Raw genomic sequence first — 27671 nt, forward strand, 5'->3', positions numbered from 1 at the left:
CATAGCGGATCTGCTGCAATCATGCTCTACTTTTATTTCTGTAAGTTACATAAAGGGAAAATTAATTTTATATAAATCCCATAGATAAATTATATAAAAATACACAGTAATCATCAGATGATTCTGGCAGGAATAGCAATCAATCCTGAATTGATTCAGGATTTCCCAATATATATCAGGTAGGTCAAACAGTAAAAGGGAAAAAGTAGCTCATTATACTGAAAAGTATCCTATAACTTAGTATGTGAATACATTCAATTACATAAATGATAATGCTATAAGGTATTACATATGAATAAAATCAGGAAAAACAAGGTTTTAAGAAAACTTTAATAACTAGCTACAAAATTTTATGAAATTGCAATGATGTGATATGGTTGTAATTTAGATTTCATCTTTGCTGAATGGAAATAGACAAGTTTATACTGAAAAAAAACATGAAATTTGCAATTCTTGCAAAAATATTACACAAAATTTTGAAAATGTTGTCAAAATTCCTAATTAAGGTCTTTTTTTTTAGAATGTTGGCATTAATTAATCCTTTGCAACATTTTAAAGAAACAATTTTTGGTTTGTAAAAATATTTCTTGTCAAGTCAATTAGTAATGTTTTTATTTTATAAATAAAATAAGAAGTATGACAAAACAATAGTTAATATATAAGCAGGAATACAACATTGATAATTTATTTTTATAATTTATCATAAACAAATTTGAATAAGAGAATATTCAGTTAATTATATAAAAAAAAATTATTTAACAGCAAGTTCAAGAAAACACAAATTCATAATTGGAAGTGTAATGCAACTTAACAAAAATGTATTATGTCACTTTTTACAGTTAAGATATTCAATTATTTCACACACAGTAACTTATGATTCAAAGAAGAGTCGTTAAATACCATACATACAATAAAGATTAACACTAACTATTATACATAAATCTATGAAAATTATAAACACAAATAATACACAAAAAATAAAATTTAAAATGTAAAAAAATGTATCTAATATTGAGTGTAGCACACTAATGAAAATGTTCACAATTAAAATGCATGTGTTAAGCACAGCTTCTAATATGAAATGTCACACTGAAGTTTTCAATCATACACCTTCCCTATGCATACTGTAAATACTAACAAAGAAGATTCATATACACTTCACAATAAACATATATTTTTGCTAACTTAAAAAGGATTAATTGGATTTTTGTTAATATTTTTTTTTATAAAAAAAAAAAAAAAAAGAAAGAATAGTAGCAGATAAAGTGAGAACTATATATTTAAGAATAAAATAAAACTGTATCCCACTATACAAGAACAACATAATAAAGTTTTCTCTGGTAAGAAAAAGTTTATATTCTTAAATGACAATCTGAACCTTTCAACGTGAACTGCTGGAAGATGATCGACTGTATCTACGCCGCCTTGGAGGTGGAGGTGAATGTCGCCTACGAGGAGGAGGTGGTGAACGTCGACGTGGTGGTGGAGGTGTGCGGCGTCGATATCGTGGTGGTGGTGATCTATTAATCCAGCGAGGTGGAGGACGTCTAATTGGACTGCGACGCATAGGTCGAACTTTAGGCAGAAGTACAGGAGCACATGTAATTTCCTGACCATCTATTTGTCCTGAAAAAATTGATACACTATAAGCTGTCATGTATATACCAGAAACGTTATATACTATACAATAACATATCTATCTGACCATCAGTAACGATAACAGCTCAATACTAAGGGATATTTACACATATAAATAATTACAAACTTACATAAAGAACACGAAATTCACAGGTAGATGGAAAAATTGTCCAGGCAGGCAAGGTTTTGAATATATAAAACAAATTGTTAGAGATGTAGGATGTATGGGGTGGTATACTGAAATGAAACGACTGGAAATAGATAGAGAATCTTTGAGAGCTGCATCAAACCAGTCAAATGACTGAAGACCACAAAAATTCTATCAGTATTTGCACACTACAGCCTACAGGCTATGATGTAATTGTTTTTCATAACTTATCTTTTTTTGTTTCTTTTGAAGTGCCATGATGATCTATTCCACACCATATATCATTTCAAAATGAAAAAGCTACTATGTCCATCAGAGACGTACAAGCACTTTACATGAATAATCAAATATTTTTACAAACACAACTGCAATTTTTTCAAACACATTCTTGAAAGATGTAATAATTAAAATGAGACATAAATAAAAAAAGACATAAATGAGACATAAATTTTTTTTATTGGTAGATATAGTTTGCCAAATTTACACATACTCTTTCTTAACTAATTTTGTCAAAAACTCATTTAACGACAATAATTTTTTTTTTATTGGTAGATATAGTTTGCCAAATTTACACATACTCTTTCTTAACTAATTTTGTCAAAAACTCATTTAACGACAATAAAAATGTCAATTACGTTTTAAAAACAACAAAAAAACAAATTTTACACGTTTTTGGAGCATTTTTTCCAAGTGCCAAACCTACCATAAAAGATTTTTTTAAAATAAACACAACCCTGATATAAAACACTTTCAAAAAGATTGTTTTTCCCATCCCCAAAAATAAAATGTTTGAAACAAATTTCTTTATAGTAACAAATACGACTGAAATTAAAACATTAGACCTATTAATACTATTTGAATTGATCATCAGAAAGAAATCGCTTTACAGAAATTCAATTAATCACTCATTATAATTTTATGAGTACGCAAACAAAATCAATCAAATCTTATGTAGTCTGTACTCAATTTGTAATCGCATACTAACAAAAAATTCTGGAGTCTGAGATTGTAGAACTGCTTATAAAGTGAACAAATATTTTCAATATGATACAGATGGAGATGGTGTGTCTATATTTCTATAGATTGTCTATATTTCAACATATGTTAATCATGTTTAAAAAAATATTTTTTTATGAATCCTTAACAAACTACATATACCAAAGATAGATCCAAAACAATGCAAAAAATTAACATAAAAATTATGCATGCTATACAGAGAGAAGATCAAACACACCTTGTGTAAACTGAAAGAAACTTATGTCTTTATTTACATAAGTGCTACATTTTTGCTGTCACAACAATTTAATGACAGCTGCAACATTTTAAATTAAATTTTGGAAACAGCAAGGTTTTGATAATAAAATTCTTATACAATGTCTGTTCAGAAAATAAACAAACCATTTTTAATTACACGCCAACAAAAATATTTAGTAACGTGTGGTTGGCAGCTTGTGTTCTGCATAATCTCCTCTGTAACCACGTGTTCTTGGATTTGTTATCTTGTTAAGTTTTCGTCTTATTGCACTCAAATAACAATAACACGAAAACTAAACAAGATATCAACAAATCCAAGAACATGTGGTAACAGAGAAGATTATGCAAACGTGTTTAAATGTTAATAGCAATTTTAGTAGTGGAAAATGTTAATAATAGTAGCAATTTTTGTAATGTGCACTTTTTTGGAACAACGATACAATGTAAAATTTTGTGTAAAACTGGGGAAAACTTTCATATAAACGTTTCAATTTTTGAAACAAGCTTATGAAGATGATGCTCTGGGTCATACACAATGTTACATCATCTTCAGCTGACTAACGACCACTTTTAAATCATGAAAACCAATAATAACACTACGTATCAGCCAGAGCATCATCTTTGTAAACTTGTTTAAAAAACTGAAACATTTCTGTGAAAGTTTTCTCCAGTTTTACACAAAAAAATTGCTTCTAACTAATTTTCATAATTTAAAATTGGTCATCAGTCAGCTGAAGATGACCCTTGACTTAAACTGATGACAACAATGTTGAATCAACAATGAGCAAGCGAATCACTGATCGACTGTCAGAGAACTTGCAGAAGAGATCAGAATCTCATGGATCATGCCGGGATTTTGACTGAAAAATTGAAAATTGAACATGGATCGAATTGCAGCTAAGTTTGCTCCTGTTTGATGACCAAATAGCAGAAAGAACATCGAACGGATATTTGTCGGCAACTTCTTGAACAAGCCAATGACAATGAAACATTCATGCAAAGGAATCATAATGGGAGACAAAAGCTGGGTTTGCACCTACGACATTGAGACAAAAGTTCAATCATCACAATGGATTGGCAAAGGATCTCCTCCAAGAAAGCACATAAGTCACAATCTAATGTCACAGTGATAATCTCTATTCTTTTTATTTTTTATTTTTGATTTTAATGGACTAGTGCATTTTGAGTTCTTGCCTCAAGATGAAACAGCAAACCATGCGTAACTATTGTTTTACAATGGCTATGTGAAAAACTCTGCAAAAAGAGACCAGAGTTGTAGTGAGACAACTCATGGTTCCTTCACCATGACAATGCGCCCATACACTCAGCTATGTCATTTCATCAGTTCTGTGCCAAAAAGCAGATGACTGTCCTCCCTCCTTGCTAGACCGGCTTCTTACAATTTTTTCTTATTTTTCTGAAATTAAAATCAGTGATGAACAGATGCTGTTTGAGACTATTGATGATATTAAAGCAAATTTGTCACAAACCTTAAACACCATATCAAATGAAGCTATCCAGGACTGCTTTGCAAACTGGAAACACTACTGGAAAAAGTGTGTGAATAAGGGAGGGGAGTACTTTCTCTAAAAAGAGAATACATTCCTAAATTGTAAAATTGAGAGTGCCAAATGTTAAAAATTACACTCATTTTCAAAAAGCAGTCACTTTTCTTTTGCAATTTGGATTATTTTTTCAATTTTCCATTTTTAGAGAATAAAAAATGTTTAAATAGAAGTGAATAAACAAATAAATAAAATAAAAGTTATACTGCAATCTTTTAATAAAGTATACTTATATCCCAGTTGTTATACTTTTTAATACAAATGTATCTTATAATACATGATACATCTTTTTATTTGTATCTTATAATACAAATAAATAAAAAAAACATGTAGGAATGCGTCCATGTAATGCTCTACTCATTATAAATATACTACTACATTATACTAGCACATCAGGATAGTTAATTCACCTACCCTGCGTAATTATGAATTGTTTCAAGTGCTGTAATAAATATGTCCCTCACAGTAAGCATAACATCACTACAACCTTAGATAAATATTACAACAAATGCATGCTTTAATAAGTGGTAGCAGCATATCAAAGTTGTTACCCTTTACTTTTAGTGTACACCAGATCGAGAACACTAAATGTGTTTATATCTTGCCTTGACCCAGATTGTAACATAATTTATTTCTACAACTTGAAGATGAAACTAATGTAAACAAACACCAATATAATCCCGAATAACAAGATGTACCTTACTATAGCCAGTAATTATTTATTAACACTTTGGCATGTGGAGGTTCAAAATATACTACTTAAAACTATACTTCATTTGTTAATATATGTAAGAGACACAAAGTAGGTAATGATTTCTAATCAAACACAAAAACTTATTACAAACCTCCATCCATATGTTTCATAGCATTTTCAGCCTGATCAGCTGTTTCAAACTCGACATAAGCATAACCACGACCAGATGGCGGATGAAGTCGATCAGGCGGGAATTCTACCATTTTAATAGTGCCATAAGTAGAAAATATTTCAACAATATGATCCTTTGTAACATTACGAGTTAAGCGCCCAATATGTATACGAACAGGTCTAGGTGTCGGTGATCTTTCTTTCCGTTTTCTTTTTGGACTTTGAGATCTGAAACAGAAAGTAATTATTATATATACTTTAAAAAAATGAGAAAATTATTTTCTTAAAATTAATGATTTTATATATACATAAGTATTTCATGGCTGCAGTGTAACAAAATTTGACTCCTCCAATCTGTATCATAGCATAATTGAATTATCTAAAAAAGTGTAATACATAATCTATAATCCAATTTTTAACCATTTTAGGAATTTCAGCTATATTTGTGAAGTCACAGAAACAATTTCTCTCACAAAGAGATTAGAATATGTTTACAGAGAGAAATAATTAAATATAACCTATTGTGAATGATATCCTAAAAGCAGTTTAAATCAATCGTTCTCCTTCAATGATATGCCTTGCAGAATTAGCTTACCTTTATTGAATTACTGTTTTTGGTACATCTTTTTGTTTTACTCTGTACATCCATTTAATTTGCTCTAACCACCTCTGTCTACATTTAAAATGCTGACAGCCTTTCTCCCCTTTTTCTTTGTGTTCATGTTTCTTCACATCCCTACAGAAATACAACTCTATGCTTCATCCCCAAAAACACCATGTCATCTGCAAATATTATACAATTTATTTTCCTTAATGTAATATCAATTTTTTCACCATCAATCTTTATCATACTTTCAACATATATACATACATATGAAAGGTGTGACTCCTGTTAGTTTCGTTTGGACGAAATATCGTAAGTTAGACTATGACATTTATATTTATCTGTATATAATATTACATACAAACGTACATACATATATTGATCTGTTTGGACCATGGCATTTAAACGTGGCCCTTTTTCAAAGTCATTTTCTGATTCATGTACAATTTTTTAATTAATCTTTTCAATCTTCTCTTTGGCTTTTTATATTTCTATCTTTTTATTTCATTTGATACAATCAAATATGTTTTTTATATATATAAAATGAACAACCCTCTCTTTCCATATAGCTCTCACCAATAACTATTATGAAATCTATTACATTCCTCATGCTTCTTCTTTTCCACATTGTTCTTCTGTAACAATTTGCTCCATTATTTCTAACTTGATCTCCTGCTCAGAAATTTCCAAAGAATCTCTCAAGAGGATGCAGGAAGTGATGGATGAAATAAAATAGTTATTGCAATCCTCAAAGAGTATATTGTAATAAATTGTCATGATCACAAGACAATTAGTCAAATTTTACATTTAGCAAAAATTCTTCTGAGAAAACAAGACAGCAAATAAAAAGATCTAAATAAAAAATTCACGGTTTGTAAATTTTTAATTTTGCATTTATATAAACCAATTTAATCATTTTCATATAAAAATCAAACAATTCAAGACGTTAATATAAAAAAAAATGTACTGCTTATGAAAAATCTCCCGATGTGGTTGGTACACTCCTAATCATTGAATACTGAGCTAGATGTAGTAATTATCCAGATCTACCCACTACATTAGATTATCCTTTTTGCCTTACTCTCGACTTCTTCCTTTATATATATTATATCTGAGGTCTGACTAAACTAGGTTTTGTACACTGAGGATACCAGGACTTGAAAAATCACTGAATCCTTGGTTTGTAGTGGGACGCTGCCTGTGAGAGAACTGACTCAGGAAATCTTGATTCCTGTCTGGTTGCTGCATATCAAAATGGATGAAGTGCATGTCTGGTAAAGCCAGGCTTCCTAACCCAACAACTCCTGACCACCATATGCTGTTATAATATGAATATACAAATTTCAAAAAATAAAAATAAGAAAAAATCAAGAATTTCCTAAAAGGCCACTAACCATTACATATACTGCTATTGTTATACATAATATTTTCTATCTATTTCACAAAAGGTACTTAAATTTACAAAAGAAAACATCAAAACACACATATATGCACACACTTACACTATGCTAACCAATTTAATAATTTTTAATAAATGTAGCAAGATTTCAATGTATATGGTGTATCAAGAATAAAGTGAATATTTAAATTACCTAGATCGTTTTTGTGGAAGTCTTGCTGTTTTTTCTGGTTTCTTATCACCACCACGTCTATCCTTTTCCTTTTCCTTTTCTTTCTCCTTTACTTTCTTGACCTCAGGTGATCGGCTACGACTGGGACTTCCAGGTCTAAAAAAAAAAAAAAAAATGGAAATTAATACACTAGTAATCATTCTTACTTACTAAAGCATATATAGTTTAACCATTGTACAATGAACTTGTATATAATGAAATTTTTCTTAAAATAAATTTTTTTGGAAAAGGTGAAATTTTTAAAGTATTAAATCTATAATTGCCACCATATAACCAAATCTTATAGAAACTGTTATTAAAAATAAAGATATAATATACTAACCACCAAAAATCGGTTTATAAAAGTTTTAAAGTACCACTGTACCTGGCAATAATCCACATCAGAATATTATAACAAAAGTTGAAGTACAGAGTTATAATTAGACATCTTAATATCATTTTAATGTAACTTTGTAATCATCACTACTAGTGAAACTAATGAAATGTTTTTAAAAACTATCAAACAGAAATACTCTTAAACATGATTAGCCAAGCAGCAACATACAGAAATTTTTGATGAAAGAATTGACACTCATTGATAGTATATAAGCATTTAATATTCATTTGAATAAGGCAGACAATAGTTAACTAATAGATAGATCTGCACTAGTGTAAAAATGAACATACGATCTAGAAAAAATAGTAACGTTAATATAAATATAAAAAATCCTAAATTTTAAAAATGAAGGTAATTATTTTTTTAACTTAAAAAACGATAGACATAAGAAAAAAAAGAAAACTAAGGTACTTACTTGCGTTTTGCTTTGGCCCTGGCAACAGATGAATCGCTGGAGCTTGAACTGCTAGAGGAAGAACTTGATCGTGAACTGGAACCAGAACTGGAACTATGAGATGAACTAGAACCACTGGATGATCTAGAACTGCTATCTGATGAACTGAAAAATAATAATAATAATGCTTAAATAAACTCCACGTCATTCATGTATAATTATGTTAAATGAAAAAAATTTAATTTAAACCAGCATATAGAACATAAAAAGAACATATTTTACAAGAAATAAAACAATTAAATAAGACTTAACAATTACCAAACAATAGTATTTGTCTTAATGTAATAGATAGATCCGAACTAGAGCACAAAACCCACTCGTGCACATACAGTCTAGAAAAATATTAGCTTTAATATAAATAATAATTCTAAATTTAAAAAATGAAAGTAATTATTTTTTAACTGTTTTGTATATTAAAATTACAATTCATGGTAGCATTAACTCTATCAATAATCATTTTGGTGAATGGACTTAGCTTAATTTCACACAAAAAATTAAAATATAGGTACATCCTACTTTGTTTAATCACAGCAGTGATGAACATCACCACTAGGGTAAACTGTGACATTAGCTGTGACCTAAGTGAAGGTTTTACAAGTACGAGTATTAATTCAATCCCCTCATTTAACACATCATGCACTGTGGACTACCATCTTCATCCACACTGATTTTACAGGGCAACTGTGGACTACCATCATTGTCCTTTTTTATGCGCATATTCACTTACTGTCATTTTTACAAGGTTTGCACTCGCTTATAGTCATTCAGTAAGGTTTTCTTTACACATAGCAGTGGTCTATGTGTTTTGCAGTAACTTTTATACAACCTTTTTGCTGATTTTTTTTATGCATTTTTAATTTAAATGTTTTTTTAAGTATACTAAAAATTATTCAAGAATTTTAAATTTAATCTAATTTCAAGACACAATGAGATTTAAATACAAGTTAACCAACTTATCAGGTGTTATAATCTTTTTTTGACAATATGTAGTATTTATTCTCCTCATTATTTCTGTATTACTTTCTAACATAATTTTCTGTCTTTTTATTAATTTTACAATAATTTTATATTTAAAAATCTGACTAATTGCTACACCATGTTTTTACTCTTGATTTTTCCTGTATTGTATTAACTTACTTTTTTCTTTTGAAATACTTTTTTTCAGTTTGTTTTAACTATTACCATTTTTTACATAAAACACTGTTTCAATACTTTTAAATTTAATGAATTTTTGATTTATTATTATTTGTGTAATAAGAAAATTTAGAAAATTGAAACGCAATAAAATTATTAAAAAAAATCCAGTCAAATTGTTTATAGTTTATTTCTAATTACACGTTATATTTTCAAATATTTTTGATATACTTGATTCAAACTATTTTACTGTGATACTATTTATCACATGTGCTATATAATGACGTTTATTTAATATTTTCAAAAGTGTACAGAAATAGAAAAATTTATCTCAAGTATGTTTCATGTTTGCAGAAACTACAAAAAAATATGTTACTGTATAACATGAAAAATAATACTCAATGGTGATGACATTTATAAATAATTTTTATTTGTTTTATGATGCCCCATACACAAAGAGGGTTAAGAGATCTCATTCCAAAATGCAAAATTCACCGCCATTTGAGCCAGTACCATTGACATCAGGAGATACAACTTCAACCTCGACTGAAAAAGGAGAGTGAATAATGAAAAATATAATTCGAAGCGCTGAAGAACTAAGAAAATGATAATATTTCTCTCTCTTTCGATGAATGGTCAGGAGAACCTGACAACTTAGAAAGTGGTGGTGATGATGATGATGTGGAAGCCATCGACGACCCACAACACCAGCACACCCTCAGACCACCCTGTTTCAGCTTGTCCAACTTCCACTTCTACCCAAAAAAAAAACACTACAGCACTGACAACAACACTACAGCACTGACAACAACACTACAGCACTGACAACAACACAACACACTGACAACAACACAACACACTGACAACAACACAACACACAGACAAAAACTGGCACAGAGACCGACCTGAATTCAATAGAGAATCGCACTAACTTACCTGGCTTGAAAATTTTACCTACTGTAAGTTACCTCAGACACTTCTTTGACTTGCTTTTTTACAAACAAAATAACTAATTTTATAGTGACGGAGACAAATAAACAAGTTCTTTTATTACAAAATTAGCATACACCAGAATAAAAAAAATGGATACCTCTCACATATGAGGAATTTTTAACATTTACTGCACTGCTTTTTCATATGGGATCGAATGACAACTGTCTGATTATTGGAGTACTGATACTTTATACGATTTTAAAAAGTACTGCTATCCTGCAAAATATCACAAAAGTTTTCCCATATAAAGGACAGATGAAGGTACCCAAAAATAAATGTAGGGTACAGCAAGTAAAAACAACTCCAAAGATATGATGTATCACTGCCCAGTTTGCCCTGGGTTACCAGCCTTGTGTCTAAGGAAATGTTTTGTAGAACATTACAAAACTGTTCTACAAACATTAACCGGTTTTCTGACTTTTAGTTTCTTTTGAAAACTTTGAAATTTGACTTTAAAACCAATTTTTGACTTTGACTTTACAACTGATTTGTTTATATTGAAATTTTTTTATAATTGTTAAGAACTACTATTCAACTTAAAACTTTGTAAGATGGTAGTGTTAATTTTCTTATTATTCACTAGGGCGTTATGCCTCTATGATCGCTTGACCAGCTGGCTCTCGCCATCAGCTGATTATTCTTTTCTCATTACTGTAGCATGCAATAATTTTCATTCTTAATTAGCAATTCGTAAGGTGAACATCTTTAATGTTTAATACAAATCTCATCATAAGTAATTCATAATTAATTTAACCCATTAACTCTATCATCACGCAGTATAACATATTTTAATTCTAGTCAATAAAACTATTAGTTTACTTATAAATCAACAAATTTTTTATTTAATTGTACACAAATAACATCTGCAATCCTAGAATATTTTTAGGATGATAATTAAACATTTTTGGTCCTCTATCACAGATATGAACAAAGGATATGAATGTTGGATATGCTATTTGTCATTTGGTTACCATACTTACTGTATTTAATTTTTTAAATAATTTCAAAAGGTGTACATCAATTGTTACTATCCATGTGTTAAATAATCATTAACTATCTATTTATTGTCAATACTATATACAACCAAATTAGCATCATTACTTGAAGCACTGGAAATAAGTACGTTTAGGATATCATAGTTGCAGAGTCAATGTGTCACATAACAATTTAATAGATCAAAGAGCCATTTAAGAGAATCACTCAACAAAGACATTAAACCAATTTTCCCCAGTGTCAATCAAATTCAGTTGCAGCCAATAAATCTACCATTTTTTAAAGGAAATATACTGATTTGGCAACATTACTGTAATATATTTAATGATTTATTTCATTCTAAAGTTGACTTATCTGACATACAAAAACTACATTACTACATTCATCATTAAAGGATGAAACGTTGACTATTGTCAAAAATTTACCTATAACCAATGAAAATTATTTGGTTGCATTAGATTTGATAAATATATAATTTCTATTCATAATGTTGAAAATATTTTAAAAATAGATTCTATTAACAAGGAGTTTACTGATAATTTATCCAGTTTTGTTAATAAAATGACTTCATGTGTAAATGTGCTTGAAGCCATAAGAATTCCTGTACATATTTATGACTTCATTGTCATTCAGTTTTTAACTTCAAAACTAGATTCTTATACTTCAAAAAATTGGAAGGAAAGACTATCAAACGAAAATTTCCCTAATTTTACAGGCTTTGTAAAATTTCTTAATTCAAGAAGGCAATTATTGAAAATATTAATATAACACAGAATTAAACTTACAAGCAAGCATTAGCAATGCTCCTATTAAGGAATAAATCAAGTAAAGATTGTAATGAAAATTCTATTTGTACTGCAAAGGTTATGAAATGAATGTTATTCAAAATCCAAAGCTATTCAAAGTTTATTCTGTTAGTCAGTTCATTATCTATATTGTTGTAAAAAGTTTGTAGATCTATCTATTGAAAGGTGAAAGAAAGGCTTTCCTGACTCAAAACAAATGTTATCTTAATTGTTTACATAAAGGTCATTCCGTTAATGAATGTCTTAATAAGAATGTGTGTAAAATTTGTTCAAAAAACACCATTCTCTGATTCACAGAGATGTAGTTAACAATTCTGAAAACAATGTAGCAATGATCTGAAAACAATACTTTTTGATCTCTTAAACTTCAAACAAATAAAAACATTATTTAATCTACTGCCATTTGTAATACTAGTGACAAATATGGAAATGTTCATTCATGTAGAATCTTGCTAGATTCTGGCAGTCAAGAAAATTTTTGTACACATACATTTGCTTGTAAGTTAGGACTTAATATTACTAAAAATAATCTTTCTATATTGGGTATAAATCACTCTTCATGTCAATCTGATTATAGCATCACAATCTATTCTCGCTATGAAAATTTTACATTTGAAGTACAATGTGCTGTTTTGCCAAATGTAACGGATAGCCTACCTACTCATTCATTTGATGCTTCTTGCCTCAATCTACCTGATAATTTATTTTTAGCCGATCTAAATTTCAATATACCAAACAACATTGTCATTTTGTTATGTGCTCAATTCTACTTGTCTCATCTTATCTCATAAATTCATCTGTAACCTTCAGTATCCTATTATCCAAGAAACCAGACTAGGTTACATACTTGCTTGATGTCTCCTTTAGACACTAAAGGCACTAATTCTGTTTCATCATTTTTTATTTGTAATGACAACACAAATAAATCTCTTGTTTATATTAGAAAAGTTTTGGCGAGTAGAGGAAGACATTAGTGATGTTTCAATCACTAGACACTCAGCCTGTGAAAAACACTTTTATGATACAACCATCTGTAATAAACAAGGCAGGTTCGTTTCATTACCTTGCAAATCTGATCACATTGAAGTCTGTGATTCTTTTGCTAATGCCAAAAGTAGATTTCTATCTTTAGAACGAAAGTTAAAGAATACCTCTAGTCTTAAAGATGATTATTCCACCTTTATCAAGGAGTACTTAGATTTAGGTCAAATGTCAGCATTCAACTCAGATGATTTGTAAATCAGTGTCAAATGTATTTTATTTACCTCATCATGCAGCATTTAGACGATCCAGTTCACAACTAAAATTCAAGTTCTTTTTAATGGTTCAGCCAAAACTATAAATGTTCTCTTAATGATACATTATTAGTTGGACCTATTGTTCAAGAAGATATATTTACTATATGCTCAGACACGTTTTATTCTTTAATTTTCAATCATTGTAGTACTGCAATTTAATTTTAAGGCAAATTCTGTATAACATTCAGTATTTTTATAAAATCTTCGATTTTAGAAAGCAGCTATATTAACTACTATACAATTTAAAACTTTGTAAGATGGTAGCATTAAAAGGGTTAATTTTCTTCTTATACACTAGGGCGTTATGCCTCTATGATCACTTGACCAGCTGGCTCTTGACATCAGTTGATTATTCTTTTCTCATAATTGTAGCATGCAATAATTTCCATTCTCAATCAGTAACTCATAAGGTGAACATCTTTAATATTTAAAACACATCTCGTCATAAGTGTATTCATAATTATTTAATGCATTAACATTATCTCACGCAGTATTATATATTTTAATTCAAGTCAATAAAATGGTTACAGTTTACTTAAAAATCAAATTCTTTATTTAATTGTACACAAATAACAATAGCAATCCTAGAATATTTCTAGGAAGGTTGTCAAACAATAATATATGTATACATTCTGATATTGCTATTTTTAAACATTTTTCAAAACCGTTTTTTTTTAATATAATGTATATTTGTGTTTTTTTATTATGTGAATTCAAATAGAACTATTTTTCTCATTTACTTTTAAAAAATTTATTGTTTATTGTTTTTCATAGATAATTATGTTCATTTAAAACTTTTTTCATTCCAAATTTATAATTTTTGTTTTTTGTGTTTTACAAATAGACAAATATGCAGAGTAAAATTTTTTAACAATATAACTGAAGTATTTATAAAGAAAAAAATAAATAAATGAAATATGCACCAAACTGTTCATTGTTAATTATTGTTAACCCTTGATTCAAATACAAACATATCACATCTATTTACATAGCATATGTAATAGAAAAATCAATAATTTTATCTAAAAAGAAGTCATAAGAAAAGAACAAATATATCGAGCACTTTCAGGCCGATGGCGTTTGCACATCGAATCATCGGTGAAATCAATATATAATCTACATTTATTTATAAATATCAATATATAATTTCCAGATACAACTTTGAAAAATATTTTTAAAATTACAGAGAAGAAAAAATTGTTTATTAGCTGCTATGTTCACAAAACATTGTGAAGAAATGGGTTACATGGATTATGATAGTCATCCATCAATCATCAGCTAAGTTATAAATATCAGTGACTACGGATGACCACATAGTCCATAACAAATACAAAAAAAAAATATTAAAAACAACAATAAAAAATTTTTATTTTTTATTTCAATTTAAGTAACCCTTTAATGAAAAAAATAGAAAAAAAATTAGTCAACCAGTAAAATTTTTATTTTTTTGGCAGAACTGAAAGTGTTAAAAAATATTCATGTTTACTGCCAGTAGTTGTTTCTGTAGAGTATTAAACATTCTAATTTCTCTTAAAGAAACATGTATTATCAATTTTTTATTATAAATTGCTGTTACACCTCTTTGAAAATTTAACATAAGCAGCATTTTGTGGTTATGTTAACAATATCTGGCTCTGTTTTTGTCTATTTATGCTTTTGCAAAGTTTTCTTTACTATTTTTTAGGTTGAAACTTTGTATGTTTTTATAAATAATATAATATTTTCAGTGAAATACATTGTTACTGCATGTATATACACTAGGAGTAGCTGCAATGTAAAGCACTGTTGTTCATAAGTTAAAAATGAAAAGAGAAAATATATCACAAATACAGCATAAAAGTAAATTTTATTTGCTACAAAACTTAATTTATTTTTCATGTAGTCACAATTTACAATTTTCCCAATGGTGAACCAGCTTTTCTCATTCTGTCAATGATGAATGCTATCAGTTTTACCTGGATCCACGTCCTAGTTTATCATCCATAGTGAAATGAATACCCTTAACATTCTTCTTTAAATAGAAACCTTTACTCATTCTTTGGATATAGGTATCTGGGTAAAAATGCATTGTTGTGTGATAAGGTCATCATTTTAATAAATTCATCCACCTCCTTTTGGTGCTTCGCATCAGTCACAGAGAATGGTCAACCAATATGAATATTACGAATGATCAAAATTTATCCTCAATATTCACTTTATTGGTTTATGATGCTCAAAATTATACTGTCCATCTAATCAAAGTACTTCAAACGATATTTTCATCACCATAAATGGCTTCTAAAAGATGATGCATATCACACGTGTTCACATTTTTTGGAAAAATTCAATCGCTGCATGTTATTATAGATGTATTGATTTAGTAGGTGTACTTAACAATGGTAACTGACAAAAAATGAGAGGGTGTGGATAGGCTAGTTTAGAAATGAAAATAAAATAAGTTGCATAAGTTGACATATTGTTTTTTTTTTTGTTTCAGTCCATATTACATTTCAGCCCCCCTTCATATGTACAAAACAGCCTAAAGGTGTAAGCATCATAACAAAAAAATCCCTAACTTTCTTCTTGTGCAAGATAACACTTTTTTTTACTTTAAAAAAAGTAAGAAAGAATTTAACTAATCAAATTAGTATCAGTGTTTTTAATTGGTTTTAAATTGCTCAGAATTCTTTTGTCTTCTTTTGCCAAAAATATAAATATATAAGAAACACCAAAAAAAGATCTTTGAGTGTTATTTAAGATAATTTACTTAAATTTAAAATTTCTTTAATTTAATGTCCCACTTTTAAGAAATTAAATTTTAAAATAAATATTTTATAACTAGATTATACTATTAATTATCTTCATCTATTCAAAAAATTTATTTACAAAAAAAAAAACAATTAGCAATATTAACTTTATTTCATGGAACAGTTTTAAACAATAAACTGAATACCTGTATGCATGTATTATATGAGGAGGGAAAAAATACAAAAATATTATATAATTTGCACTGGAAATATTCATCAACTCAATGTGTACATCAATATCTACATACATTATTAATTAATTTAAATATTATTTAAGTGTTCATCACATTACAGAATAAACAACCAATTGTCTTCCTGGTAAATTTAACAAATATAAATATGAGAATTCTGAAATATTATTTAAATAACATATAGTATTAGTATTACAATAAGGTCGTTTACTACTTTTACCAAATGAAACATTGACAATCATACTCAATAAAATCTCATTGTTAAGGAATGGGTATGTGTGCTACTCTCTGAGTTAGCAAAAAAACTGCAACAGAATTTGCCAGAAATTTTACCATCCACTCTGAACCTTTTCCATAAATCAGGTGATATGATTAAAAATATATGCTCATAAAAATGATGTCAATTCTTCAATTAGTATGAATACATGAAAAAACTGAATGATCTTCATTTATCATTACTTTGATAATGAAAGGTTATTTTGAGATTGGAAATTATCTATTGGTCTCTTAAAGGACAATAGACAATATGTAGGTTATTTTTTTTTTGCTTCTACAATGATGAATTAAAACAAACTCTGAGTTATGCTTTTTAAAATTCCCTGTGTTCATATCAGATTTATTTCACATCATTGAGTATGTTTTAAATTTAAAAACATGGGTGAATTTCTGAATTTCAGAACAGATAAAATTTCAATCTGCAGTGTATATATAAGCAAGGTTATTTATCTGTATACTGTTTCACTGTGAACAACAGTAAACAGATGACTAAACATTTCCTGGCAGAAAATTTACAGACTTGTGAACGAACAAAGATTAATTATTTAAATATGTAATAATGACTCTGGTTTACAAATATTTCAAAGTGAGGTTGGTGAAGATATTCTGATCAATCAAGTTTTGAAAATAATTTCAGTCATATCCTAAAACATTATACAAATCATTCTACTCCATATCTCTCTTACAACAAATAATATACAGAAGAAAACATAAAATATGCTTCAAAAATACTCTTTATCATCTTCAATTATAGCAAATGACTGTACACACATTTAATTATATCAACAATCCATGGAGATGAGTGTATAAACAAAAAACTATTTTCAACATAAATGTAAATCCTCCTCTATGAATCATGAGACCTTGCCGTTGGTGAGGGGGCTTGAGTGCTCAGGGATACAGAGTAGCTGGACCGAAGGTGCAACCATATTGGAGAGGTATCTGTTGAGAGCCAGACTAAGGAATGATTCCTGAAAGAGGGCAGCAGCTCTTTCAGTAGTTGTTAGGGGCGTGAGTCAGGACGACTTAAACGGCCGTATCAACATCACTCAGTCCTCTGAGTACTGCGCAGCTGAAAGCAATGGAAAACTACAGCTGCTTTTTTTCCAAGAAAATGTGGCTCTCTGCATTTTCACATAGCAATAATGGAGGCGCCTTCCTTGGTAAAATATTCCGGAGGTAAAATAGTCCCCCGTTCGGATCTCCGGGTGGGGACTACTAAGGAAGGGGTCACCAGAAAATTAAAAAATAACATTCTACGAGTCGGAGCGTGGAATGTTAGAAGCTTGAAAAAGGTTGGTAGGCTAGAAAATTTAAAAAGGGAAATGGGTAGGACAAATGTGGATATAGTAGGAATTAGTGAGGTTCGGTGGGAAGAGGAAGGCGACTTTTGGTCAGGTGATTTTAGAGTAATTAACTCAGCGTCAAATAATGGGCAGGCAGGAGTAGGTTTCGTGATGAACAAGAAGATAGGGAGGAGAGTGGAGTATTTCAAAACGCATAGCGATAGAATCATTGTAATAAGGATAAAATCAAAACCTAAACCAACAACGATTGTTAACGTCTATATGCCTACAAGCGCCCATGATGATGATGAGGTAGAGTGTGTATACGAAGAGATTGATGAAGCAATTAAACACGTAAAAGGAGATGAAAATTTAATAATAGTTGGAGATTGGAATGCAAGCATTGGAAAAGGCAAGGAAGGAAATATAGTGGGTGAATACGGGCTGGGCAAAAGGAATGAAAGAGGGGACCGAATTTTGCACGAAGTATAATTTAGTAATTGCCAACACCCAATTTAAAAATCATAATAGAAGAATATACACTTGGAAAAAGCCAGGCGATACTGGAAGGTATCAGATAGATTATATCATGGTTAAGCAAAGATTTAGAAATCAACTCGTTGACTGCAAAACTTACCCTGGAGCAGACATTGATAGCGACCATAATTTGGTGATAATGAAATGTAGATTGGGGTTTAAAAACCTGAAGAAAAGGTGTCAGATGAATCGGTGGAATTTAGAGAAGCTTGAGGAAGAGGAGGTAAAGAAGATTTTTGAGGAGGACATCGCAAGAGGTCTGAGTAAAAAAGATAAGGTAGAAAATGTAGAAGAAGAAATGGGAGAAACAATACTGAGATCTGAATTTAAGAGAGCATTAAAAGATTTAAATGGCAGAAAGGCTCCTGGAATAGACGGAATACCTGTAGAATTACTGCGCAGTGCAGGTGAGGAAGCGATTGATAGATTATACAAACTGGTGTGTAATATTTATGAAAATGGGGAATTTCCATCAGACTTCAAAAAAAGTGTTATAGTTATGATACCAAAGAAAGCAGGGGCAGATAAATGTGAAGAATACAGAACAATTAGTTTAACTAGTCATGCATCAAAAATCTTAACTAGAATTTTATACAGAAGAATTGAGAGGAGAGTGGAAGAAGTGTTAGGAGAAGACCAATTTGGTTTCAGGAAAAGTATAGGGACAAGGGAAGCAATTTTAGGCCTCAGATTAATAGTAGAAGGAAGATTAAAGAAAAACAAACCAACATACTTGGCGTTTATAGACCTAGAAAAGGCTTTTGATAACGTAGACTGGAATAAAATGTTCAGCATTTTAAAAAAATTAGGGTTCAAATACAGAGATAGAAGAACAATTGCTAACATGTACAGGAACCAAACAGCAACAATAACAATTGAAGAACATAAGAAAGAGGCCCTAATAAGAAAGGGAGTCCGACAAGGATGTTCCCTATCTCCGTTACTTTTTAATCTTTACATGGAACTAGCAGTTAATGATGTTAAAGAACAATTTAGATTCGGAGTAACAGTACAAGGTGAAAAGATAAAGATGCTACGATTTGCTGATGATATAGTAATTCTAGCCGAGAGTAAAAAGGATTTAGAAGAAACAATGAACGGCATAGATGAAGTCCTACGCAAGAACTATCGCATGAAAATAAACAAGAACAAAACAAAAGTAATGAAATGTAGTAGAAATAACAAAGATGGACCGCTGAATGTGAAAATAGGAGGAGAAAAGATTATGGAGGTAGAAGAATTTTGTTATTTGGGAAGTAGAATTACTAAAGATGGACGAAGCAGGAGCGATATAAAATGCCGAATAGCACAAGCTAAACGAGCCTTCAGTAAGAAATATAATTTGTTTACATCAAAAATTAATTTAAATGTCAGGAAAAGATTTTTGAAAGTGTATGTTTGGAGTGTTGCTTTATATGGAAGTGAAACTTGGACAATCGGAGTATCTGAGAAGAAAAGATTAGAAGCTTTTGAAATGTGGTGCTATAGGAGAATGTTAAAAATCAGATGGGTGGATAAAGTGACAAATGAAGAGGTATTGCGGCAAATAGATGAAGAAAGAAGCATTTGGAAAAATATAGTTAAAAGAAGAGACAGACTTATAGGCCACATACTAAGGCATCCTGGAATAGTCGCTTTAATATTGGAAGGACAGGTAGAAGGGAAAAATTGTGTAGGCAGGCCACGTTTGGAGTATATAAAACAAATTGTTGGGGATGTAGGATGTAGAGGGTATACTGAAATGAAACGACTAGCACTAGATAGGGAATCTTGGAGAGCTGCATCAAACCAGTCAAATGACTGAAGACAAAAAAAAAAAAAAAATGTAAATAACAAAATGAGATTCCAATAAAAACTTCCCCATGTTGATAAGGCACAGCATAGTTCGTCTACTCATGATATGTGAATCTGAGAAAATTCAGAAATTTTAGTGGTAATGTATGACACAGCTGAAGCAGTACTTCTTGGCTACGAGAGGTTTCAAGTAGTAATGGTTAATGACACCATTCAGAAATCTAGCTACAGCAGAGGAAATGGCCTATAATAAAATCCACATTTGAGAGAGAACAATAATCAAATGGTATTTTGGAAAATTAAAGCTACAACTTCCAATTTTGCAACAAAAAGTAAAAATTGTAACAGAAAATAAAATACTAAAAGTATGTCATTTTGTTCTTCATAACATGGCCAAAATGACAATGTTTAATCATGGTTTACCACATTAAAATTTTTTTTTTCTCTTATTTTGAGTTAATAGAAAATAATTTCCTAAGAAATCCTGCAATTTCACATTTATATTTTTGAGCATGCATTCTACTTGTAAATCTGAAATCAAATTATGTATCTATATCTCTTTCCCAATTCCATATTTTGAATTCTGATAGAAAAAAATGATTTTTTCCTTTTTTCAAGAAAATTAAAATTATCAGCAATGCATTTTGTTATCAACTCATATTGTAGAGCTTATTAAACTGAAATTTATACTTTATTTAATTTTATTTACAATGAATAAAGAATAAATAAAATCAAAATACTTTGGCTCAGCTAGATCTTTCTTTTTATTCATATCATTTACTATTTCACCAATTTCAATTCTTTAATTGATTTTTTAATTTTTCTAAAGAAAGCTGCAGAAGAAGCAAACACAAAATTTCTTTTTATAGATTCTGAAATCTGCAGAATGGTGAACGAAATTTCAGCTGTACAGCTGGTATGGTAGGATAAGGTAATAATAAAAGGTGTGGTTAAAAACCAGATTAATAGTAGATATCTAGTAGAAATATATTAGTAGATAACAGTAATAATAATTATACAAAAATAGTACTCTGATGCTAGCTAATAACTGAAGATTATAAATAAATAATATTTATACTTTAGTATATGATTATTAGTACTCATTATTTTATTTAATTATTATTCATTTAATTAGTAAACAAATACTAATTAATAATCCACTGATGTTGGATTTATTTAATTAATATTATTTAAGATTTTGATCAACATAACAATAATGTTTTTTTTTTTTGTAAATGAAGAGAGTTAATGAAAATAGAAGAACTCAGAATAGAAAAGCTAACTGGTTTGGACATATGAAAAGGGAAGGATGGATTAAAACATTGGTAGAAGGTACAAAATAGAGTAAAAATTATGGATGTTCTAAAGTGAAAAGAATACTATCACGATCTTAAAAGTTTGGCTGGGAATAGAAGAGAATGGAATGAACAAGATGCAACAAACCAACCTCACGGCAAACAACTATGATGAAAGAATGTCTTTATAAAAAATAAAACTTTGAATTTCAAGAAATTAAATTTTATCAAATAAGACAGAGAAGCTTTCTTTAAATTTTATATAGAAATATGAAAGAGAATTTTTTTGTGACAAAAGTTCATTATAAAAAAAAATATTTCTAAGAAAAAATAAATTACCTCCTACTGCTGGAACCACTATCACTAGAAGATGACTCACTTTTCTTTTTCTTATCACGTCCACGTTCCTTCTTATTCTCTTTATCAGACGCTTCACTTTCAGAACTTGCACCTTTAGTCTCTTTCTTAGTTCTAAAATAGAAATTATTAAAAAACAAAAGTAATTAATTTTAATTTGTGTATAGCAAATGATATCTGTAATAATTAAGTTGATCAAGGTTATTTCCTGTTTCAAAAAATGTCAAGTGCAGAAAATTCATAAGAAATCTCATTAAGCATCCACAAATCACTGAAAATTTAATAAGAATTTTACAAACTAATAAAAAAAAATATAGAAATTAGGAATAATTTATAAAATCATTACTACTAAAAATTCATTTAATTACAGTTACACACTGCTTACATGGATGAATATCAATATTTGTCCAATCAAACTGCAGGAACATCAATCAGTATTTGTAAAATACTAGTAATAAATTCAATAATTTTTCTTGTGTAAAACTGATGAAACATGAAAATTAAAATTCACCTTTTTAAAATAGTGTAAAAATTCTTTCTAGGTTAAACAGCATCTCCTTCTTCACTGTTAATACCAGCAGCACTGTTGTTAATAGTTTATCAGTTTTAAAAGGATTAGGAAAACTCCTAAGTATATGGGTCAATCCAATTATAGTAAAATAGTCAAATTAGTATTTAATTATAGTTAAAAAACTAAACAAAGGTCATTCGAGTAAACAGTACAGCAGATATAAATATGAATTTAGGATGTAAAAGTAATATCTCAGTAGTTCAGGCTGAATCACTTGTCACTCCCATGTGCCACTGCAATTATTGCTTTACATATATAATAATATGCTGTAAGCTATCAGTTATCAAACACCATAACATACCAATAATAAGCAATTAAAAATTCTGTCAAGTCTTTATTTGATGTTTAATAATAATAACATTATTTGTAATGCTTCACAAAATTATTCAGTTCAGTGAAAGAGAGTATTTTATCTTATCATGTTACTCCGCATGGTACAATACAGTTATTTTTTTTATACTCCATTTTTGTAAGTTTTATTAAGTATTATTTTCATTAATTTTAATTTACCCTGTGTTTTTGTGTCAATCAGATTTTAACAATGAGTGATTCTTTTGTGAAGCATAAACTGGGAACACCCTTCAGTAGCTATGGAAAAAAATCAGCAACATATGTACAACCTTAAAACAAGGTAACCCTGAATCTGCAGTCAAGAGTCATTGCTCAGATAACAAGTAGTGTAACAGTCATTAATGAAAGAACAATTTTTAATATAATAAACACAAAATTCATGGTAAACATGTTAGCCCTAAAAAGACTCAAAAACATGAGAAAATGATTGAAAAGTTGGATGATTTTACAAAAACCCCTATCAGAAGAAAAATTCGTTCAAAAATATTAAATCCTATGAATACTGATTCTGAACTGACAAACTTTTTCTGTAAGTACATTACACCACGTTTTAAAATCAATACATTTTTGTTTCATGTAAGCAGAAAAAATAATTCTTTATTAATATTTTCAATGTGAAAATATTATTTCATGATGTAGGGAATACTTAAGAGGAATGAAGCATTTTTGTGAAGAGGGTAAGACAATTAATTTATTACCAAGATGCGAGACATGTATAGGAAAAGATATGGGTGGATAAAGAAATAAATACAAAAGACACTTTTATGAAAGGTTTGTCAACTGGGTTGAAAACCCTGGCTAGAAAAGGTAAACAATAGAAACGTATGTTGGAAGTGAAAATGGGTTTTTGAATGGTGGTTTATGGATATTTGAGTCCAAATCCTCCCAAGAGTAGTGCTAAGTATACGAAGGTTGAAAATCTGCTTGCAGGAGTTCTAGAGTGGAAAGGCTATTTCTGGTGATTGGTGAGTTTCGTGTTTTGTTGTGCAATTTATTTTGTAGTTTTGAAGTGTTTTCTAGTATTTGTGGAAGTTCAGAACATTTTCTGTTCCGTTAGAAAATTAATTATAATTATTTTTTTTTTCATTCATGTATATTTGGCATGTGGTTAGAGAGGTAAATACAGTCTGCCAGTTTAGACATGTGAACAATTGGCGGAAGTTTATGGACAGTTTTTTGGCTTCCTGCCTAAGAGGAGGCTTATAATTTGGCCCTCCTGAAGGAGACTATCCCAGGGAGCTGGAAAGAGGCACACTTGGTGATGATTGGGTAGAAGGGGATGGATTTCATCCCAACTCTCTCATTAATACTGTGGGAAAAGTTTGAGACATTACTAGCTAGAAGACTGGAATCAGAGTTGGAGAGATGAGGACGCCTTTCAAAAAACCAATACAGCTTTAGAAAAGGGAAATCTACAACTGATGCAGTTAGAAGGGTTATGGAGATCTCGAACGAAGTGGCAACTGATTCTAGACACACCAAGAGCATTCCTATTGTCGTTATGTTAGATATTAAACTGCATAACTGAAGACTTCTATTATTGACCAACTGGTGAAGAAGACCTACTAGACTCCCTACTTGATCAGAACGATACAAGAATACTTGTTGAAGATTTTCTCTATGGAAGGAGAGGTTGTGACAATGGAAAGGGGGGTGCCCCAGAGGTCAATACTGGGCCCACTTTTATGGAGTGTTGTTTACAATGGCCTCCAGGCGAGGAGGCTCCCAGTAGATGCTGAAATAGTCATTTATGCAAATGACTTCGCACTGGTGAAGAGGCTGTTAGGACAGTGACAGAAGTTAAATGGCTGGCCGACAAAGTTTTGTTGGACCTTGTTGAATGGCTAAAACTACAAGGGCTGTCATTGTTACCTAACAAACCAATCATGATCCAGATGACTGAGAAAAGAAGGATCCCTGGAGTCTCTGTACGGCTGGAAGGTATTGAGGTGACCCCCTCGCCCAAAGCAAAGTATCTGGAAATGTGGATAGATAGGACGAGGGGGTTTACTAAGCATCTTTTGGAAGTATGTATGAAAGCAGAGAATTTGACTCCTGAGGTGGGGAGGCTTGATGGGGAAATGTTGGGGGCCCTCGGGGCTCCAAGACAAGAATTACTGCTTCTAATATGGTTTTGGCCATTTTATACATGGCACCAATTTGGCAAATAGCCCTAGGAATTAGGCGTAACACAGCTTGTGTATAGAGTTTATTGGTGACTGGCGCTGCGAGTCGCACAAACCTATTGCACAGCATCGCTTGTCGCAGTGCTGGTCATCAATGAAATGCCCCCATTAAATCTAATAGCAGAGGAGAGGCTGGCCAGGTACTGGGGTGAAGATTTGAAGGTGGCTAGAGATGAGCTAATGAAAAAATGGCAAGAGATGGGACAATGCCGCACCACTTAATTCCGCGCATCAGGACCTAGTTACACAGGGGGCACGGGAAGGTAGACTTTTGGAAGACCCAGAAGCTGACAGACATGGGTCGTTCAATGGCTACCTCCACGCATAGAGGAGGAAGACCCCTAGGTGTCTGTATTATGAGGAAGATGATGTGCTTCACTCATTTTAAGGTGCCCTAGATGGAGGTCAGAGTACCCATTCCGGTGGTGGGCAGCGCTGCTAGGTGTCTTCGGGGGACGCTGAAAGCCATTACCTGAGGACAATGCTGGGAGTTCTCGATGATTCATGAAGTGATGATGGCATACCTTATAGTGTTCCATCACCACATGGTGTAGGGGGGAGGGTTTTTAGAGGGTCCCCGCATAGGCAGGAAACCCCACACCCAGTAATACAGGCTGCTGGGCGTCTGATAGTGAATTTTCCATCCTCCAATGTAAAATAAAATCCTCCCAAGAGCATAACAATAAAATGAATAGTGATATTTTAAACAGTGGTTTAAAAAGATTGTCAAAATTGTTACTAAAGAATTCATTATAGTAGTAGATAATGCGCTTTCAAAAAAAAAAAAAAAAAAATATATATATATATATATATATATATATATTTTATATGCGAGCAGAAATATATATATAAAGAGAAACAAGTCATTAATTACTGTTCTTCCTATTTTGATTTTACATGAGGGATTTTTCATATAGTATAAAAATGGAGCCAGCAAAGTTAGGGCCTGCATAAAATAATCGATGTAAATTACAGCAACCAAGTTATGGTAACAACTGAATGTTAAACAATTTATCAATTTGATTAAAACTGCCCAGTGAAACACAATTTTCAATGTTCATTAGTACTTCAAATAAATAGAAATTATTAAAAATATTAGATGTAGGTCTATAACATACAAAGGATTTATAAAATGGTTACCACAAAATTTATAGGCATTAACTTTTTTCCTTTTAACCTAATTAGGTTGCTGATCAGGATATGTTATGTTAGGTTAGATCAGAAAAACTAACATATTATTCATTAGTAAACAGTAAAGTAATTTTACTCAGTTAAAATAATTACCTCTCCTTAAATTGCAACTAAGACAAAGGGGTTCGATTTTCACGTTTCTAAGTTATGCAAGGGCAATATATTTTTTACTTTTTGGAACACTTTATAACGTTTATTCTGGTAACATCGATTTATAACCGAAAATTTTAATTAAGTGTTCGTAAAAGCACAAATTTTATGCTACTTGCACATAAAGCTAACAGAAATGTAATCTATAAACTTGTTACATAAATAAATAATTCCAATAATAAATTTTCTTGAAAATAAATAAGACAGCAGTTTACATTCAAATAAACAAAGGGAAATTCCAAAAATTCAGCAAATAAAATAAATTTTTTTGTTACAAACATGATGTCACACCGGTTAACCTTTAATTACCAAGAAAATATCAACACCATCCAACAAAATATATAGACAAAGAGAAATATAAACAAATACTTACACATTTTTCTCTTGGACCATTTTAGATTATACAAAACTCAAGAATAAACTATTAACAAACACCAAAAAATTCCGACCATTAACGACAAACCACCACAGAACAGACTACACGGCTTGAAAACAAAATGGAGTTTATAGGTGCTTTTCGCCAACCTCTATAATGACCTGATTAAATGAACTAACTATCAAATTAAATATTATTTTACTGTACACTTATTTGCAATACTTATTTTACAAAAGCACACATTAATATTTCTTTTAAAAGAAATTCAAAAAATAAATTCATCAAAATCTGATTACTTAACATTATGATGGAATTGAGCATTATTAATCTCATGGGCTTTGTAAATTTCTAGCAATAAAAATATTTTGTTCATTATTAATCACTTACATATTTGATAAGTATATATATGATGAAAAATGTAAGAAAAGTTTAAGCGAGTTGTTTCTTAATATCGTTCATTAGTTTTCTTTAAATTCATATAATCCAGAGATTAAAAAACAAATATACTTATGATGAATATGTTTTATAATTATAACACACATTACTACCTCTTAATACTTGGTTT

General features: G+C 30.2%; 1 protein-coding gene across 2 annotated transcripts in view; it reads right to left on the reverse strand.

Annotated features, from left to right (window-relative positions):
- Positions 1-597: 597 nt before the first annotated feature.
- Positions 598-27671, reverse strand: part of RnpS1 (RNA-binding protein S1) — a 249379-nt gene continuing 222305 nt past the window's right edge. Inside the window, exons 1-6 of one of the 2 annotated variants that reach the window (XM_075364789.1) lie at positions 27104-27249; positions 22264-22395; positions 8497-8640; positions 7667-7801; positions 5451-5698; positions 600-1626 (exon numbers count right to left, since the gene is read on the reverse strand). In XM_075364789.1, coding sequence (XP_075220904.1) covers positions 1382-1626; positions 5451-5698; positions 7667-7801; positions 8497-8640; positions 22264-22395; positions 27104-27123 — 924 coding nt within the window. In that variant the 5' untranslated portion in view covers positions 27124-27249 and the 3' untranslated portion in view covers positions 600-1381. Of the gene's footprint in view, positions 1627-5450; positions 5699-7666; positions 7802-8496; positions 8641-22263; positions 22396-27103; positions 27250-27671 lie in introns of those variants that run through there. The other variant, XM_075364790.1, reaches the window with a different exon arrangement.

This window comes from Lycorma delicatula, chromosome 4, assembly GCF_047948215.1.
Source record: "Lycorma delicatula isolate Av1 chromosome 4, ASM4794821v1, whole genome shotgun sequence".
Lineage (NCBI taxonomy): Eukaryota > Metazoa > Arthropoda > Insecta > Hemiptera > Fulgoridae > Lycorma > Lycorma delicatula.